Source organism: Oreochromis aureus, linkage group 6, assembly GCF_013358895.1.
Source record: "Oreochromis aureus strain Israel breed Guangdong linkage group 6, ZZ_aureus, whole genome shotgun sequence".
Taxonomy (NCBI): Eukaryota; Metazoa; Chordata; class Actinopteri; order Cichliformes; family Cichlidae; genus Oreochromis; species Oreochromis aureus.
Window position 1 is genome coordinate 11,831,312 of NC_052947.1, and position 18,954 is coordinate 11,850,265.

General features: G+C 39.5%; 1 protein-coding gene across 1 annotated transcript; it reads right to left on the minus strand.

Moving 5' to 3' along the window:
- Positions 1 to 5,321: 5,321 nt before the first annotated feature.
- LOC116329978 (vascular cell adhesion protein 1-like) lies at positions 5,322 to 12,740 on the minus strand. The gene is made up of 6 exons (XM_039613813.1): positions 12,595 to 12,740; positions 10,448 to 10,717; positions 9,876 to 10,205; positions 6,328 to 6,582; positions 5,561 to 6,146; positions 5,322 to 5,471 (listed from the first exon to the last, which is right to left on the minus strand). Exons 1-5 carry the CDS (start codon positions 12,665 to 12,667, stop codon positions 6,004 to 6,006), a joined length of 1,071 nt encoding a protein of 356 aa, XP_039469747.1. The 5' UTR covers positions 12,668 to 12,740; the 3' UTR covers positions 5,322 to 5,471; positions 5,561 to 6,003.
- Between the last annotated feature and the right edge of the window lie 6,214 nt (positions 12,741 to 18,954).

Here is an 18,954-nt window from a genome sequence, read left to right on the forward strand (position 1 = left end):
AAAGTAAAGGTGGCAGCACGGTGACATGGTGGTTAGCACTGTTGCCGCACAGCAAGAAGGTCCTGGGGTCAGGCCGGGGTCTTTCTGTGTGGAGTTTGCATGTTCTCCCCGTGTTTGCGTGGGTTCCCTCCGGGTACTCCGGCTTCCTCCCACCGTCCAAAGACATGCAGCTTGAGGGGATAGGTTAATTGGATAATCCAAATTGTCACTAGGTGTGAATGTGTGAGTGAATGTAAGCGTGAATGGTTGTCTGTCCCTGTGTGTTGGCCCTGCGACAGACTGGCGACCTGTCCAGGGTGTACCCCGCCTCTCGCCCTATGACAGCTGGGATAGGCTCCAGCGCCCCCCGCGACCCTGGAAAGGATAAGCGGAAGCGAATGGATGGATGGATGGAAAGTAAAGGTGGCAAAAACCGTGGGAATGGTGGGAGTGAAACTTTAGTTACTTTAGTTTCACTAGTTCGTTTGTCAGCCTCCAGTGAACAGAAGAAGAAGAAAAATGCCTAGTTTTTATTTTTAGCTTTTCCACTGATTTTTATTCAGGCTAAGTGAAAGGTTGTCCTTATAACTCGAGCTAATCTCTGATGTTCATTCATGAGGTTACAAAATACCAACAGAAAACAAACCATCCCAAAATGAGAGCACTCTTATACAAATATCCTCAAAATAGACACCTGGCAAAAAAAGTGTTCCCAAGAAATGCAACAAACAAACAAACAACAAACAAACAAACAACAAACAAACAAACAAACAAACACAAACAAACAAACAAACAGAAACAAACACACACACACACACACACACACAAACAAACAAACACAGTTGTGTTTTCATATCTTTGTGGGGACATCTAATTGACATAATACTTTCTCTGACCTCTTACTCTAACCCCAACCATCAAAATGCCTTCAACTCATAGAGATAAGGATTTTGTCCCCATAAGGGCTGTTGGTCCCCACAAGTATAGTAAACTACCAATTTTTGGTCCCCACAAAGATGATACACACACATACACATACGTACAGAGATTCCTCAGTTATGGAGATTAAATGAGAATGTTACAATGCTTCAAAGTAGCTTAAGAACCTTAAAAGTTGTCTAGTTTGGGACAGAGGTAAGTCATTTCTGGACTTCGCCCTCTGCCTGTTCCTCTTCTGGTTTGTTTTGATTATCTGACTGCTTCCACATATCTGAGTCAAGCTCTGACATAAAGATTTGCATTTTGCAGTTTTACCCGTCTGCCTCCGCTTAACCTGTCCTCCTGACACTTTTAAACATGAAACATGCACACAAACACACAGAGGGGAGAAAACACACACGCTGGAGGCAAAACTGAGCAGCCTTTAAATTTCACCAGGACTTGCACATAAATGCATATTTCTACATTCAGATTCCACTTAACAGTACATCTATATACTTCAGCTTTAACCTGTAACTGGCCTGCGTCAGATTAGCTAAAACTGAGTTTTCAGTTCTGCAAAGTTGACAGAAGTGGAAAAAATGAAGCAACAGTGGAACAATGAGTTTCACCGAGGAGTGGATTACGTTTGCATCCTGATGGGACTTTTTTTTCTCAATAAGACTAATTTTAACACTATGACTTTGATACAAATGAACTGGCAGCTACTCATACTGCCAGTACTCCTATGAGAATATGAAGAAGTCACAGCTCTCTGAGTGATGACTGATACCTCTTACAGAGACTGAAAGCTTTTACAAACAAAAAAAAAAACAGGAATGACAGCTTGACATGATCGACTCTAGTTTGATTTATTCTAAAGTTTAACTTACTGGTAGGCCTGGTCATCAAATTAAACTCTGCTGTCAGGGTTTTCATGCTTTTACGCCTTTGTTTGACCTCATTAGCTTATTTGTTTTCATGTGTACACTCATACTAGTGTTTTTTTATATTTTTTTATTGTTATAGTTAATCTACTGAATTTAATTATATTAAGTGTTTCCCATTTTTCTGTTTTGTTTCTTTTTCCCGCTCCTCGCCTGTAGCACACTGTCCTCTTAAGACAGCTGGTCAGGTGAGAAGTGTGTGAGGCTTGTGCTGGTTACAGCCTGTCCAAACACATTAGGCTCATCTAATATTAAAACATACTGATGCTGCATGGTTTCAGTTCCTGTTTGTTTCAGCAATAACTCATGTTCATATTTTCTCACTGAAGAGTCAGAGTCAGTCAGACTTTATTTATCCCCAAGGGGCAATTAACAATAGATTCCCCACTAATAACCCTCCATTCACAGTTATTTATATTCAGAGTCAAAGTGAGATACGTATAAACTACATAACTTTGTGAAAATGTCCTAATCAGGTAATATTCATATAAATAATCCAGGTTTGATGTGTGTGTGTGGTGTTATTATGTGAGAAAAGAAAGGTCATTGTTATTTTATTACATGTTATGATTGTCTGACATGGGAATAGCTCAACCTTTAAATAACAGGAAATAGGCTGGAGAATTATGTCACTACCATAGTAGCTCTGACTGTGATCCTGACTGAAAAGTTCAGATTCATGCAGATCATCAGCTTTTTCATATGAACTGTTGTACATGAAGATAATGTGAGCAGTAAATAAACTCAGCTTTGACACATTCACGTATGATGAATGAACAGGAAAAGCAGTCCCACTTACAGTCTTTATTTATTTTTCATTTTTCACATGAATCGATTCTCCTCTCATTCATTGGAAGTATTGGAAAGTACCAGCTCAGCGTGTTTCTACAACTGCCTCCAGTATCTAAGATTAATGTCTAGCGTCTTCTAGTGGTAAAACACAAGTATTACATTGTTAAAGGTTCTCAGGAGGAGCTCACGAGAGAGTCAAACTTTTGGGGCCCAGCGACCCCCTCACAGGGGAGAATATTTATCTATTATAATCTTGACACCATTTGTGCTCTTAGATGCAATTATTTGTTTAAAAAAACATTAAATAAAGTTTTAGGATCTTGAACCCCACTTTGAAATCCGCTGCTCATCAACAGCTGGCAGAGCACAAATGTAACATTAAATCAGAGATGAAACTGATGATGAGTATAAACAATGAACCTTCCCAGATGTGCTTTGCTTTACAGCAAGTTCACTTACAGAAGTCAGACAGACAGACAGAGACTATGACAGGGAGGGATTTGAGTGATTTGTTCACATAACTGCACTTGGATGAGCTGAGGATGAAATGGGACAAACAAAGACTTTAACAAATACAAACACAGATCCTTAAACGTACTCGTTCAAGACCCAAACATTATTCACTTCTCTCACTGAACTAAAAAATTTAAAAAAAAAAAAAGAAATAAAAACTGTGGGTGATTAAACTGCAAGCATAATAGTGACAGCACTTTGTATGAAGTTAAAAGTCTGTAAGTTTGTATCTGTTTTCAGTGATATTAACTCACCTATATTTGACAACAGGATAATAAAAATGGAAATATGGCCACACCAATGAAAAAATTCTGGAGGCGCCGCTGATCTGAAGACCCTGTTGCAGCAAATTTGAAAGACAATAATGTTTGTTTCTTAAAAGATGTGACCACCAGGGGGCATCAGTTAGAGCTTATTAACATGATATTCCGTTAATCTTTGTGTCTGTGGTTCTGTAACAAATAAATAAATGTCATTATAAATGCAGGTTGTTAGATAATTACACAGTGGCAGCTGTTGCTTAAACATAAGAAAACAAGGATCTAACATGAAATAATAATTCAACCATAACTCTGAAATCTGTACTTAAGCTGAACAACAAAAACAAACTAAAAGCAACAATGAAACATCGCTAACATCATATAAGACTTTCAATCAAGGAAAATAAGACAATTAAGATGTTGCCCGAAGTATGCAAAGAATAATAACATTGCAATAAATATCCAGTAAATATCCACACATACTGGTCACCTGCACACACTCAGTGATCTTTGACAGGGACCTTTGCCCCACTGATATCATGAGGGAGTGAAGAGGACACCATGTGTTTGTTTTGTAGACAAAATGACACCCAGATGTTTTTGTGATATAACAAAGAAATTTGTTTAACTGATAGTAAATTATTTTGCAGACCCTATGGCCCTGCTTTGAGACTAATAATAATAATGATAATAATAATAATAAAATTGATAATAATAATAATAATAATAATACATTTTATTTTAAAAAGCGCCTTTCAAAACACTCAGGGACACTGTACACAGCAGAATAGAGACAAGCAATGACAACAACAAGTATAACAATTTACAAAGTTATAAAGATAAAATGTAGAGTAAATGGAAAATAGCAGAATGGAAAAGCTTATGTGGAATAGGCTATTGTGAACAGGTGAGTTTTGAGTCTAGACTTAAAAAGAGAGAAGGAAGTGATATTTCTTATATCAGGAGGAAGGGAGTCCCAAAGTCGAGGAGCAGAGAAAGCCCTGCGCTCTGTGGTGGCTAACCGAGGGGAAGGGACAGAGAGAGAAAGAGAGGAAGAGGATCTGAGACCCCGAGAAGGAGTGGTGATCTGAACCAGATCAGAGAGGTATGAAGGGGAGAGATGATGAATAGCCTTAAATGTATACAAAAGTATCTTGAAATTGATGCGGTATTTGACTGGAAGCCAATGAAGCTGCTGCAGAGCAGGGGTGATGTGGTGCATAGAAGGGGTCCTGGTGATAATACGAGCAGCAGAGTTCTGGACACATTGAAACTTATGGAGAGATTTTTGACTAAGACCAAAAAGAAGAGAGTTGCAGTGATCGATCCGGGAAGTGACCAGGCTATGAACAAGAACAGCAGCGGCATGTGGGGAGAGAAAAGGACGGACACGATTAATGTTACACAAATGGAAATATGCAGACCGAGTAACTTTATTGATGTGTGAGTTAAAAGAGTACTATCGAGGATGACACCCAAACTTTTCACACATGGAGAAACAGAGACTGGTGAGTTACTGATTGTAATAGAAAAGCTATTAGTTCTGGATAGTGTTGGTTTAGTGCCTACCAGGAGAAGCTCTGATTTGTTACTATTGAGTTTAAGAAAATTGGAAGAGAACCACTGCGACAGACTGGCGACCTGTCCAGGGTGTACCCCGCCTCTCGCCCTATGACAGCTGGGATAGGCTCCAGCGCCCCCCGCGACCCTGGAAAGGATAAGCGGAAGCGAATGGATGGATGGATGGAAGAGAACCATAAATTTAGTTTGGCTAAACAGAGGGTGAGGGACTACTGCTCATCAACAGCTGTATAAACATCTGTAACATTTAAACAAAGAAATCAACTGTTGATCATAAATGATCAGAAATGTGAAAGTGTTAAGACAAAAGCTGATGGACCCAAGAAGCAGAACGCACGGAGGCAGAGTTGCAGTGAAGGCAGTTTATTTACAGTGAGGGGAGGAGATATTTACAAGGACAACATATGTACAACGTGTATGAATGAGGACGCGGAGCCAGGACGTGCTAGTGACGAAAATACACATAAGCAGTGCACTCGATCTAGAAAAAAGGAGAGGGAGGAAAATTAGGAGGGTCTCGCCCGTTAACCGAAAAAAGCTGAAAACTTTACAGAGAATTGGAGAGCTTACTTGGCACAGTTTGGAGCCCAAAACCTCCAGGCTAGGCAAAACAGTCGAGGCCAAAATCCTAGGGAGGAAACAAAAACTCCTTACAGACACCAAAGTAATCCGAGGGCTCCAACAGGCAGGGGCAGAATTTCCACACTCCAAAAACGCCAATACTCCGACACTAATCTTCTGTCAGGTAGCTCCTAAAAACACTTCTGAAGAGAGCATCTGATGAGTAACAGGTGCGCCAGGTTCAGTGACTCACTGCCCCGCCTACCTATACAAAAAGGGAGGCACCAAAAACACATACAAACAAAAACACCACATCACTAAAACCCAACACCTAACAGAAAGCTTGCCTTGCATTTGTGCTAAACAGGAAGTTTGTTCATAGAGGATAGACAGTTACAAGCTGCTCATCAGAATCAGTATCAAAAGCAGGTGTTAACCATTCAGTCATTTCTTCAGCTGTCAGTAACAATAATTTTACTGAGTTTGTAGTTTCCCCTTTGGTTGCGTTTACAGTAGGATCCCAGTGACAGACCGACAAGGACCAGAGCTCCCAGTAAGGTTCCACATATTATGTATGTGTATGGGATGGAGCTGACTGTAAAAAAGAAAAGTAGAATAATATACACAAGGCAAATTAAAAACACCAAAACAATCACAATAAATTAAATTCTTGGATTAAAGATTGGATTATTCTCAACTGCTGTGTCATTTCTACAAGAAATGTCATGATTGATCTTCAGTGACTCGTTTTCCAGGAAGTATCTGACAACACTCACCTTGTACATCAATGTTAAACTCCTTGGTGACAGTCCCTACTGTGTTGCTCACAGTGCAGATATACTGTCCTTCATGCTCAAAGCCGACAGATTTAATAGTGAGAACGCTGCCACTGTAGGAAGGACTATTTGTTGGAAGTGTCCAGGTGTATGAGGGGCTGGGGTTTCCCACAGAGGAGCAGTTCAGGTGTAGAGTGTCTCCTTCTGTGATTGTGATCACATCTGGATTTGGTGGCTCCTTTAGCTCAGGCCCATCTGTGTGATTATTGAAGAAGAAACAGAACACAATATATTAGCAAAATCAACCATTTGTAATTTAAAAGAGAATATTCACTGATGCACACATGAATTGTTTTGACAGTCAGACAATTCCTTTAATCTCTGCTGAACTGTGTACAGTCAGCCTCTGAGGGATTCTGGAGTTTTTACTAAATTTTCTCATTTAATGTTATCCCCTCTAGGTCATATGATGCACATATAAGTATGGTGGTTTCTGGATCCAGATGTGAGTCAGAGTAGCGAGTTAACAGTTGTGTCTGACATCAGGCTCCTCCTTTGTTTGCAGAAGTTACCTGATTAAATGTGCTCATGTCACCTGCTCACATCAGTGATCAAACTGTGATGATTTAAGAATCATGTTCATCTTAAATATGTTACTGAGGGGGACTAAAATTAATAAATAATACATAATAAAGGTCAAAGGCAATATGACTATCACATAAAGACTGAGCATGCCCCTTGTGTCCACACTGAAGTACACCTATGGAAGCACATATTCATGGAGAGTGGAAAGTATCAAATTACTGTCTCTAGTACACTATACTACACTTCACTTTCACCATATGCTAATATACTTATACTATTTATTCCACTTCATTATATTTAACTGCTGCAGTTGCTCTTTATACAAAACATAATGTACAGTATACACCAAAAAACTACTAAAAGTTTGTACACACCTTCTCGTTTAATGTTTTCTCTTTATTTTTACTATTTTCTACATTGTAGATACTTACTGAAAACATCAAATATATGAAGCAAGATATATGGAATTATGCAGCAAAGAAAAAATGATAAATAACTCTAAAAATAATGTCTTATATTTTAGATTCCTCAAAGTAGCCTCCCTTTGCTTTGTTGACAGCGTTACAAACCCTTGGTCTTCTCTCAATGAACTTCATGATGTAGTCACCTGAAATGGTTTTCACCTCACAGGTGTGACTTGTCAGGGTTCATTTGTGGAATTTCCTGTCTTCTTAATTATCGTTGGGACCATCAGTTGTGTTTTGCAGAAGGCTGGTACCCAGCTGACAGCCCTATTTGACAACTGTTAGAATTGATATTATGGCAAGAACCAATGAGCTAAGTAAAGAGACAGTCTATCATTGCTTTAATAACTGAAGGTCAGTCAGTCAGAATATTGCTAAAACTTTGAATGTGTCACAAAAATCATCAAGCACTACGACGAAGCTGGCTCACATGAGGACCGCCCCAGGAAAGGAAGACCAAGAGTCACCTCTGCTGATGAGGATAAATTCATCCGAGTCACCAGCCTCAGAAATCGCAAGTTAACAGCACCTCTGATCAGAGCCCAGATAAATGCCACACAGAGTTCCAGTAGCAGACACATCTCTACATCAACTGTTCAGAGGAGACTGTGTGAATCAGGCCTTTATGGTCAAATAGCTGCTAAAAAACCACCACTAAGGAAAAGCAACAATCAGAAGAGATTTGTTTGGGCCAAGAAACACAAGGAGTGGACATTAGACCAGTGGAAATCTGTGCTTTGGTCTGATGAGTCCAAATCTGAGATCTTTGTTTGCACCCGCTGCGTCTTTGTGCAAGGCAGAAAAGGTGAACGGATGGTCTCTACATGTATAGTTCCCACTGTGAATCATGGAGGAGGAGGTGTGATGGTGTGGGGGTGCTCTCCTGGTGACACTGTTGGGGATTTATTCAAAATTGAAGGCAAACTAAATGAGCATGCCATCCTATCCAGTTGGTATTTAGTTGGACCATCATTTATTTTTCAACAGGACAATGACCCCAAACACACCTCCAGGCTGTGTGAGGCCTATTTGACCAAGAAGTAGAGTGATTGAGTGCACAGTCGTCTGACCGAAACCCAGTCGAGATGGTTTGGGATGAGATGGACCACAGAGCGAAGACAAAAAGGCCAACAAGTGCTGAGCATCTCTGGGAACTCCTTCAAGACTGCTGGAAAACCATTTCAGGTGACGACCTCATGAAGCTGATTGAGAGAATGCCAAAAGTGTGCAAAGTAGTAATGAAAGGAAAAGGTGGCTATTTTGAAGAATCTATAATATAAAACATGTTTTGAGTTATTTCACACTTTTTTTGTTTACTACATAATTCCATATGTGTTCATAGTTTTGATGCCTTCAGAAGAATCTACAATTTTCATGAAAATAAAGAAACGCTATTAAATAATAAGGTAGTGTACAGTGGGTATGGAAAGTATTCAGACCCACTTAAATTTTTCACTCTTTGCCTCTCCTCAGTGCAAGACACATGAAAGCCCTCATGGAGTTTGCTAAAAAAAAAACACCTGAAGGACTCCAAGATGGTGAGAAATAAGATTCTCTGGTCTGATGAGACCAAGATGACTTTTTGGCCTTAATTCTAAGTCGTATGTGTGGAGAATACCAGGCACTACTCATCACCTGCCCAATACAGTCCCAACAGTGAAGCATGGTGGTGGCAGCATCATGCTGTGGGGGTGTTTTTCAGCTGCAGGGACAGGACGACTGGTTGCAATTGAGGAAAAGATGAATGTGGCCAAGTACAGGGATATCCTGGACGAAAACCTTCTCCCAAGTGCTCAGGACATCAGACTGGGCCGAAGGTTTAACTTCCAACAAGACAATGACCCTAAGAACAATATGTATGTATGTTCCCAATTGAGCATCTCTGGAGAGACTTAAAAATGGCTGTCACCCAATGTTTATTATCCAACCTGACAGAACTGGAGAGCATCTGCAAGGAGGAATAGCAGAGGATCCCCAAATCCAGGTGTGAAAAACTTGTTGCATCTTTCCCAAAGAGACTCATGGCTGTATTAGATCAAAAGGGTGCTTCTACTAAATACTGAGTAAAAGGTCTGAATATTTAGGACCATGTGATATTTCAGTTTTTCTTTTTTTAATAAATCTGCAAAAATGTCAACAATTCTGTGTTTTTCTGTCAGTCTGGAGTGCTGTGTGTACATTAATGAGGAAACAATGAACTTAAATGATTTTAGCAAATGGCTGCAATATAACAATGAGTGAAAATTTTAAGGGGGCCTGAATACTTTCCTTACCCACTGTATATTAGATATATATTGATATTAAAAGATCTCACTGGTCAGAGATGTGTCTTCAGTCTGAGACTTTAAGGATAGAAATTGTATTCTCGTCATAATCCAATGGAAAATTGAACAAATGGGGAAAATGATTTGAGGCACGGAAACCTCTTACATTACATAGACAGCCATGAAAATTACACATGTAAATGTAAATCTGTTTTTTTTTTTCTCTCAGACTCACAGTGAACTATAGCAGGGAGTTTTTCTGATGTCACCACCGGAGGGCGCTGTGGTCCAGCTGGTCCCAGCTCCAGCTTGGCTTCACACCAGTACTGGGCTCCATCATCTTCTCTACTGGGAGTGATGTTCAGAGTAAAGGTCTCATTCACTGGTTTCTTCTCTTCACTGTTGGACTGTAGGTGACCCAGTGCTGTGTTTCTTCTGTAGAAGGTCACAGTGAGGTTTTGAACAGGAGCTACGTTCTGTACGCTACACTGCAGGGTGTACTGCTGATTCTCAAACATCATCCCAGTGTGGTTTACAAAGCTGATGGAGACACTTTCTGGAGGCTCTGAGGAGACAGGGAAAGAAAGAAAAATATAAAGAACACAGAATGTAAGCTAGAGGTTTGTCTAGCTGAGAGTATGAATCCATGCAACTGTATGTTTCCACAAATAAAGAAGTTGAATTAATCTATGAATTAATAAATATAATAATAAGGTTATAAACTAATTACCACTTTAGAATTATAACTAATTATAAGTGATGTAAAATTCACTAACGAGTCTCCTGTTATAAAGTAAGCATACTTACGATAAAGAGTTAGATCCAGACTGCTACTACACTGATCACCAGCATCAGTGTTATAATAGCACATGACAAATATGTCCCATTCAGTCAGTCTGTCAACCGTCCAGAACATCGTGGTTCCATTTTGTGTAACTTTTCCCATAGCGTGCTCCAAACCTGAAGCATTTTCACTGCAGTCCTTCTGACATACAACACATGTAGCATTGGCTGGGTCACCGTACTTCACTACCAGTGCAGATGGAGTGAACACAGGAAACTCTGTGCAGCTCGGATCTGTAAGAAAAAAACATTACATGCAATTATTTGCAAGGAAAATATTTTCCATCCATCCTGGTCACCTCAGCTGCTTTCAATGTATAAGTGTCGCAGGTCCAATCTGAGCCCATCACAAATCACTGAAGCCTGCATCCTGTCTGAGGATGAGCTTTTTCATGTACAGGAGATAATGATGGTGTCCATGAAGCAGGTGGGAGAAAATCCCATGAAAGTGAAAAGTTAAGAATATGATTAAAATCATCGATCAGCTGACTGTGACAAATATAAGGATGTAGAAAATATGCGATCTCTTCAACTGTGATAACGTTTGACTATATTCGAAACTGTCGATCTCCTGGGATTCACATTTCAGTAACTCTGAAAGATGTGATAAACAAAAAACATGTTGTGAGCAGCACTTCTGCAGAGAGACACCGTCTTGTTGAGGCCAGAGGAGAAAGGGCAGACTATGATCATTTAGATTTCACCTGCAACTGTGCTGGACAGAAAAGCATCTGTCCTCGAGGCTATGGCTGCACAAATGCATGTTGGGTTTCAACAAGCCAAAAACAGAAATCAGAGGCTGCAGAGAGACACGCAAACCAAACCTGGACAGCTGAAGGTTTCCAACATCTTTTGGACTCAAGAGCAAGAAGAGCCGAGGCTGTTTTAGAGCAAATTCAGGCCCTGCTAAGCATTTAAATGATAACTGAGTTTGCGTGAGCAGTTAATAATGATAATTAATCATTGATTGTCTTAAAGTAACTTTTAGATTTGACTTGAATCTTCCAGCTTTGTGTGTCATAAAGACATAGTCACCCTGTCCTACACAGTAACCACAGATACAGAGAGAGATGAGAAATTCTGATGTCGGACTGTGTGGAGAGATTATGAGGACCCAAATGCAGACACTTGAAAAAGGGAGTGAGTTTAAACAAAAGGCGAGCCGTTTATTTGGGCTGAATGAAAATATAAATAAGAGGCAAATGAGAACAGAGACTTAACTAACAAACTAAACTGCATGAACTAAAGCTAAACACTAAACGCAGAACACGGAACACGAGACCTGGATGTGGGAACATGGAGCGAGAAGGCGGGAGGAAGGAACGCACATGGACACAAGACAGACTGGGGAGACAAAGGAAGGACACACAAAGAGGGAAACATGGAAACAGTTACAGGAGACGAGACACGGAGGGAGCGAGACCAAACACAGACACGACTGGGGAAACACAGAGGACATGACAGACTCTCACAGGAGGCACAGGAAAGAGACAGAGACCAAAAAAACAGATAGAAATAAACTCAACAGCATAAAAAAACTGAACTCAAGACTAAACTGAATGAAATTGAACTTAAAACATCTTCATGATGTAACTGAAGGAAACATGAACACAAAATAAGACAAAACATTAGGGGAGCAAAACTCAGACCTAAACATCCTGATAAAGCAAAGCATCATAAATCAATAGGAAAACTCAAAACGCTCAAAACACTCAAACTATGACATGTGAACGTTAAATAAATCAACAAATTGATACATGATACAGAGCCTGCCTGATGTAGCTCTCAGGCTTTGCTCCATTAGCTAAGAAAGTGGTTAATACTGTACTACACATATAGTTACAGTATATCACTTCATATGTTATGCACTGTCTGACACTTAAAAGGATATGGATGATAACTATTACACAGAAAATAAGTAAGGCACAATACTGAGACAAGTAAATTAAGAAAAAATACAATAAGTTAAAAAATATATGATGTGATACAATACATGTAAAAATCACATAATTGAATCAATTAATATAATGTACTGTATATAAGACCATTACAAAAAATAGAACTGCCATTTATAAACACAGTAACAAAACTCCACATGTGTGAGAACTTACCGTAGCCTGACACATGGAAGTGACACAGAGAATGCAACAAAGAAACAGACAAAAATATGCAACAGCAAAACATGATGTTCAGCTGGTGTCGTCTAAAAGTGAAGCTGATCAGCTCAGGTCTGAAATTTAAAGGAACTGTTACTGTGTGTGTGTGTGTGTGTGTGTGTGTGTGTGTGTGTGTGTGTGTGTGTGTGTGTGTGTAGGGGGGATGTGAGACTGGGTGGGAACATCATAAACAATTGAGGCAATATTGAAGTGCTTTTACAAATACCAGATACAAAATGCAAATTAAACTATTCCATTCATTCATTCGCTTCCGCTTATCCTTTCCAGGGTCGCGGGGGGCACTGGAGCCTATCCCAGCTGTCATAGGGCGAGAGGCAGGGTACACCCTGGACAGGTCGCCAGTCTGTCGCAGGGCCAACACACAGGGACAGACAACCATTCACGCTCACATTCACTCACACATTCACACCTAGGCCGTTTATCAATGCCTGGGCACGCGAGATGCGCACTGCGTTCTCGGTGAGTACGCACTCGCCGAGAACGCACGGAGTACGCACCGCCGAGAACGCAAGCACGGACTCGTGGGCCGTCTCTCAATTCTCGGCACGCGAGCACGGACTCGTGATTTGTACCAGCGTATGTGATGATGTCACAGGTCCGAGTTTTTACTGCCGCCCCTCCTAATTTAACTGTGAGTAACATGTTATGAAGCTTAACTTTAATCACAGCCAAACCGGTTTACTCAGGAACAAATAAAACACTGAAATAAACCAAACATTAACATTTAGAAGTGATCTAAGTGACTTATATATCATTTTTAACCTCAGTAGTGAAACCTCTATTAATACAAATAGTGTACATGTACATACGTGTACATACCTTAATAAAAACAAGCAGGTGAGATGTTAGAACGCTTTTATTTCTATTCTAGTGGACACTCAATACTATAGACAGCTGCTGGAGTTTCTTTAACCTGAGTAGTGAGAAGACCGCGGCGGGGAGGGGAGGGGGGGGAACGATGTGCCGGGTGTTGAGTTTTGGACGAAATGCATTCTGGGATATATAGCTGTCCCAAGTCTACACCGATGCATGCTCGATAAAATGGGCGGATCGAGAACACATCCGGGACTTTTTCGCGTTCTCGGCGTGATGCGTGCCAATTGGAACAGTACTTGGTCTCCGACTGATGACGTATCACGAGTACACGAGAACGCAAGTACGCACAAGTACGCATATTGATAAACGCCCCTAGTGACAATTTGGATTATCCAATTAACCTATCCCCTCAAACTGCATGTCTTTGGACGGCGGGAGGAAGCCGGAGTACCCGGAGGGAACCCACGCAAACACGGGGAGAACATGCAAACTCCACACAGAAAGACCCCGGCCTGATGGCGGAATTGAACTCAGGACCTTCTTGCTGTGCGGCAACAGTGCTAACCACCGTGCCACCGTGCTGCCCAAAACTACTTTATCAAAATAATTTACATGATAAGTTTACACACACTCATCATGGAGGTCGAACTTGTGGTAATTTGTGGGTTTTTAAAGATTTCTTTGAACTGTTCTTTTTCCTGGGTGCAATGATTGTACAGCTCACGCCACTAAACAAAAACAATCAGACAAGAATTGGGTCACAAGTTTGAATTTATTTTAGACTTTATTCAGTCCGCACAGGACCAGAGTTTACATACAAACTGAAATATACATGTGTACATATCTCTACACAGCAAAAACTCCAGTGTTAATTTAACACTGGAGAGTGTTTATATGAGTCCACACCTCTGAGTGTTAAATATAACACTGTTGAGTGTTAAATGAACACTTTTGACAGTGTTATATTTTTAAAAGTAACCTCGTCAGTTTTGAAGATTAACAATGACTAACACAGAGCAGTGCTGATTTTCTAACACTGGAATATTTCTAACATTTTGAGTTATTTTCCAGTGTTAGAAAATCAGCACTGCTCAGTGTTAGTCATTGTTAATCTTCAAAACTGACGAGGTTACTTTTAAAAATATAACACTGTCAAAAGTGTTCATTTAACACTCAACAGTGTTATATTTAACACTCAGAGGTGTGGACTCATATAAACACTCTCCAGTGTTAATTTAACACTGGAGTTTTTGCTGTGTACACATCATTGCACAAGCACTTAATAACAACAACAACAATAATGTACTTCAGTAATATACCTCATAACTGTTTTTGACTGTTCACTGTCAGTCTGCACACTGCTGATTTGCACATCTTTTTATTTTTTATTTTTAACTTTTATGCTTGACTTTTAAATGTAGTTTTATTCTTTTTTGTTGGCAGTTGGGTTAGCGTTCTACGAGCTGTCAAGTACTTTTCACACATGAAGCTGATAAGGCAAAACCACAGGAAGGGTGTTTGTATTCATGTACCAGTATTGACAGCATTTGAATTTATGAAGTTCAAAAATATTTTAGGGAGGGCCAACATCAAACAGCTAAGCAAACAAAACCAACCTTAAGACTTATCAGCTGAAAATGTGCCAGAGCTCAGAGCAGAGGCCTGTACCATGAATCAGGATTTGGAGATTAGGGTAACATCAGGTTTAAGTCTGGGTAACTTATGCTGCAGACAGGCTGTACAAGTATTTCTAAGTGTAACATGAAATATGCACACAAACACAGAGGGGACAAAACGCACACTCTGGAGGCAAAACTGAACAGCCTTTAAATTTCACCAGGACTTTGTGGATTATTTGGAAATGAAAATAGAAAGTTGTGTAAAACAAAATGTCACGCAAGCACATGTATGCATATTTCTACATTCAAATTTCACTTAAAAGTACATCTATATACTTCAGATTTACAGCTTTAACCTCTAACAGGCCTGAGTCACACTACAGCTAAAACATATTTTTCAGTTCACTTTATTTATTTTTTATTTTTACATGAATCGATTCTCCTCTCACTCCGTGGAAGTATCGGAAGTACCAGCTCAGTGTGTTTGCACAACTGCCTTCAGTGTCCAAGATTAATGTCTAGCAGCGTCTAGTGGTGTTGGGTTTATCTAGGCACAAACCCCGCTGGAACACGAGACCAACTAACTGCACGACAAAACAAGACGAGACAGAGCTCTTTGTCTTTGTGGCGTGCGAGGGAAGTCAGTCAAAGTTGAGGAAAAGATTCCTTCACCTGAACTCAACCAACTTCGACTGATTCCTTCGCTACAGCCTTTTTATTGTCAGCAAGCAGTCATTCATGAATATGCAATTACAAATACACATGACATTCTTAAGCAGGCATATCTGAACAACATCAGTGTCTGTATTCTGTGTGTGTGTGTTCAGCCATACTATACATAGACATGCCACCTTTCAATGAACTTAAACTGTATGCAGAAAAGCAGAAGTAAACATCTTGCTAAAATATAAAAACATGAACTTGCAATAGGTCATGTCTCAAATACATATTTAAAGGTGTGACCTCTCGAACATTTAAGAAAACGGAACATTCTGGTTTCAAAAGCTATAACAGAATTATAACGTCGAAACTGCTTCCTCTCATCTCATGGTACACAAGTGCACACAGAATCTTATCAGACCTAATAAGGATATTATTTTTATCAGCATACAAATGAACATATATTTCTAAGCATACATGATTATATGTTTCTAAGCACAAATGACAATATAAAAACATTAATTCCAACAAGTGGTAAAACACAAGTATTACATTATTAAAGGTCCTCAGGAGGAGCTCACGAGAGAGTCAAACTTTTTGGGCCCAGCGACCCCCTCACAGGGGAGAATATTTATCTATTATTATAATCTTGACACCATTTGTGCTCTTAGATGCAATTATTTGTTTAAAAAAACATTAAATAAAGACTAATTTGTCAGTGACATTAGTGACATTCTTAGTAAATTAATGTTAGTAAATTATTTTGCAGACCACTGGGTTTTAGGATCTTGAACCCCACTTTGAAACCCGCTGCTCATCAACAGCTGGCAGAGCACAAATGTAACATTAAATCAGAGATGAAACTAATGATGAGTATAAACAATGAACCTTCCCAGATGTGCTTTGCTTTACAGCAAATTCACTTACAGAAGTCAGACAGACAGACAGAGACTATGACAGGGAGGGATTTGAGTGATTTGTTCACATAACTGCACTTGGATGAGCTGAGGATGAAATGGGACAAACAAAGACTTTAACAAATACAAACACAGATCCTTAAACGCACTTGTTCAAGACCCAAACATTATTCACTTCTCTCACTGAACTAAAATTTTTTTTAAAAAGGAAATAAAAACTGTGGGTGATTAAACTGCAAGCATAATAGTGACAGCACTTTGTATGAAGTTAAAAGTCTGTATGTTTGTATCTGTTTTCAGTGATATTAACTCACCTATATTTGACAACAGCATAATAAAAATGGAAATATGGCCACACCAATGAAAAAATTCTGGAGGCGCCGCTGATCTGAAGACCCTGTTGCAGCAAATTTGAAGGACAATAATGTTTGTTTCTTAAAAGATGTGACCACCAGGGGGCATCAGTTACAGCTTATTAATATGATATTCCGTTAATCTTTGTGTCTGTGGTTCTGTAACAAATAAATAAATGTCATTATAAATGCAGGTTGTTAGATAATTACACAGTGGCAGCTGTTGCTTAAACATAAGAAAACAAGGATCTAACATGAAATAATAATTCAACCATAACTCTGAAATCTGTACTTAAGCTGAACAACAAAAACAAACTAAAAGCAACAATGAAACATCGCTAACATCATATAAGACTTTCAATCAAGGAAAATAAGACAATTAAGATGTTGCCCGAAGTATGCAAAGAATAATAACATTGCAATAAATATCCAGTAAATATCCACACATACTGGTCACCTGCACACACTCAGTGATCTTTGACAGGGACCTTTGTCCCACCGATATCATGAGGGAGTGAAGAGGACACCATGTGTTTGTTTTGTAGACAAAATGACACCCAGATGTTTTTGTGATATAACAAAGAAATTTGTTCAATTGATAGTAAATTATTTTGCAGACCCTATGGCCCTGCTTTGAGACTAATAATAAAAATAATAATAATAATGATAATAATACATTTTATTTTAAAAAGCGCCTTTCAAAACACTCAGGGACACTGTACACAGCAGAATAGAGACAAGCAATGACAACAACAAGCATAACAATTTACAAAGTTATAAAGATAAAATGTAGAGTAAATGTAAAATAGCAGAATGGAAAAGCTTATGTGGAATCATGGAGGAGGAGGTGTGATGGTGTGAGGGTGCTCTCCTGGTGACACTGTTGGGGATTTATTCAAAACTGAAGGCAAACTAAACCAGCATGGTAACCACAGCATCCTGCAGCGACATGCCATCCCATTTGGTTTGCATTTAGTTGAACCATCATTTACTTTTCAACAGGCCGATGACCCCAAACACACCTCCAGGCTGTGTGAGGCCTATTTGACCAAGAAGGAAAGTGATGGAGTGCACAGTCGTCTGACCTAAACTCAGTCGAGATGGTTTGGGATGAGATGGACCACAGAGTGAAGACAAAAAGGGCCAACAAGTGCTGAGCATCTCTGGGAACTCCTTCAAGACTGTTGGAAAACCATTTCAGGTGACGACCTCATGAAGCTCATTGAGATTCTCATTGAATGCCAAGAGTGTGCAAAGCAGTAATGAAAGGAAAAGGTGGCTATTTTGAAGAATCTGTAATATAAAACATGTTTTGAGTTATTTCACACTTTTTGTTTACTACATAATTCCTTATGTGTTTATAGTTTTGATGCCTTCAGAAGAATCTACAATGTTCATGAATATAAAGAAAAACCATTAAATGAGAAGGTGTGATCAAACTTTTAACTGGTAGTGTATATTAGATATAGAGTGATATTAAAAGGTCAGAGTCTCACTTGTCAGAGATGTGTCTTCAGCAATGATGGGAATAACGCCGTTACCAACGGCGTTACTTTTTTCAGTAACGAGTAAACTAACTAATTACTATTTCTATCGTTACAACGCCGTTACCGTTACTAACAAATAAATCCGGTGTGGTCGCTTTATTACTTTTCAAAAGACAGACGGTTGAAGCTGTGTTCAGCTTACCGCATCTTATATCAGTTGCACTGTAGCTGTCTATGTAAGTAATCTGGACGCTACAGCTCTAAGCAGCTGCGCGCTCCCGCGGACGGCAATCACTTTCTAGCAGGGATCACTTTTTGGCACAACACCTGGAGCTAGGGGGCAAAACAATCGCATGAATGCTGCTGTTTGACTGAGGAAGAATAAAGTAGTCGTGGTAAGTTAATCACATGACCACTTCAAGATGAAGCAACACGGTGATAT

What these genes read in the sequence shown, in the direction of transcription:
- LOC116329978 (XM_039613813.1), bottom strand. Translation starts at nt 12,667, where the DNA reads ATGTTTTGCTGTTGCATATTTTTGTCTGTTTCTTTGTTGCATTCTCTG. An exon ending in CTTCCATGTGTCAGGCTACG is followed by an intron (nt 10,718 to 12,594) that starts GTAAGTTCTCAC and finishes TTTTTCTTACAG; the next exon opens with ATCCGAGCTGCACAGAGTTT. An exon ending in TCTGGATCTAACTCTTTATC is followed by an intron (nt 10,206 to 10,447) that starts GTAAGTATGCTT and finishes CTGTCTCCTCAG; the next exon opens with AGCCTCCAGAAAGTGTCTCC.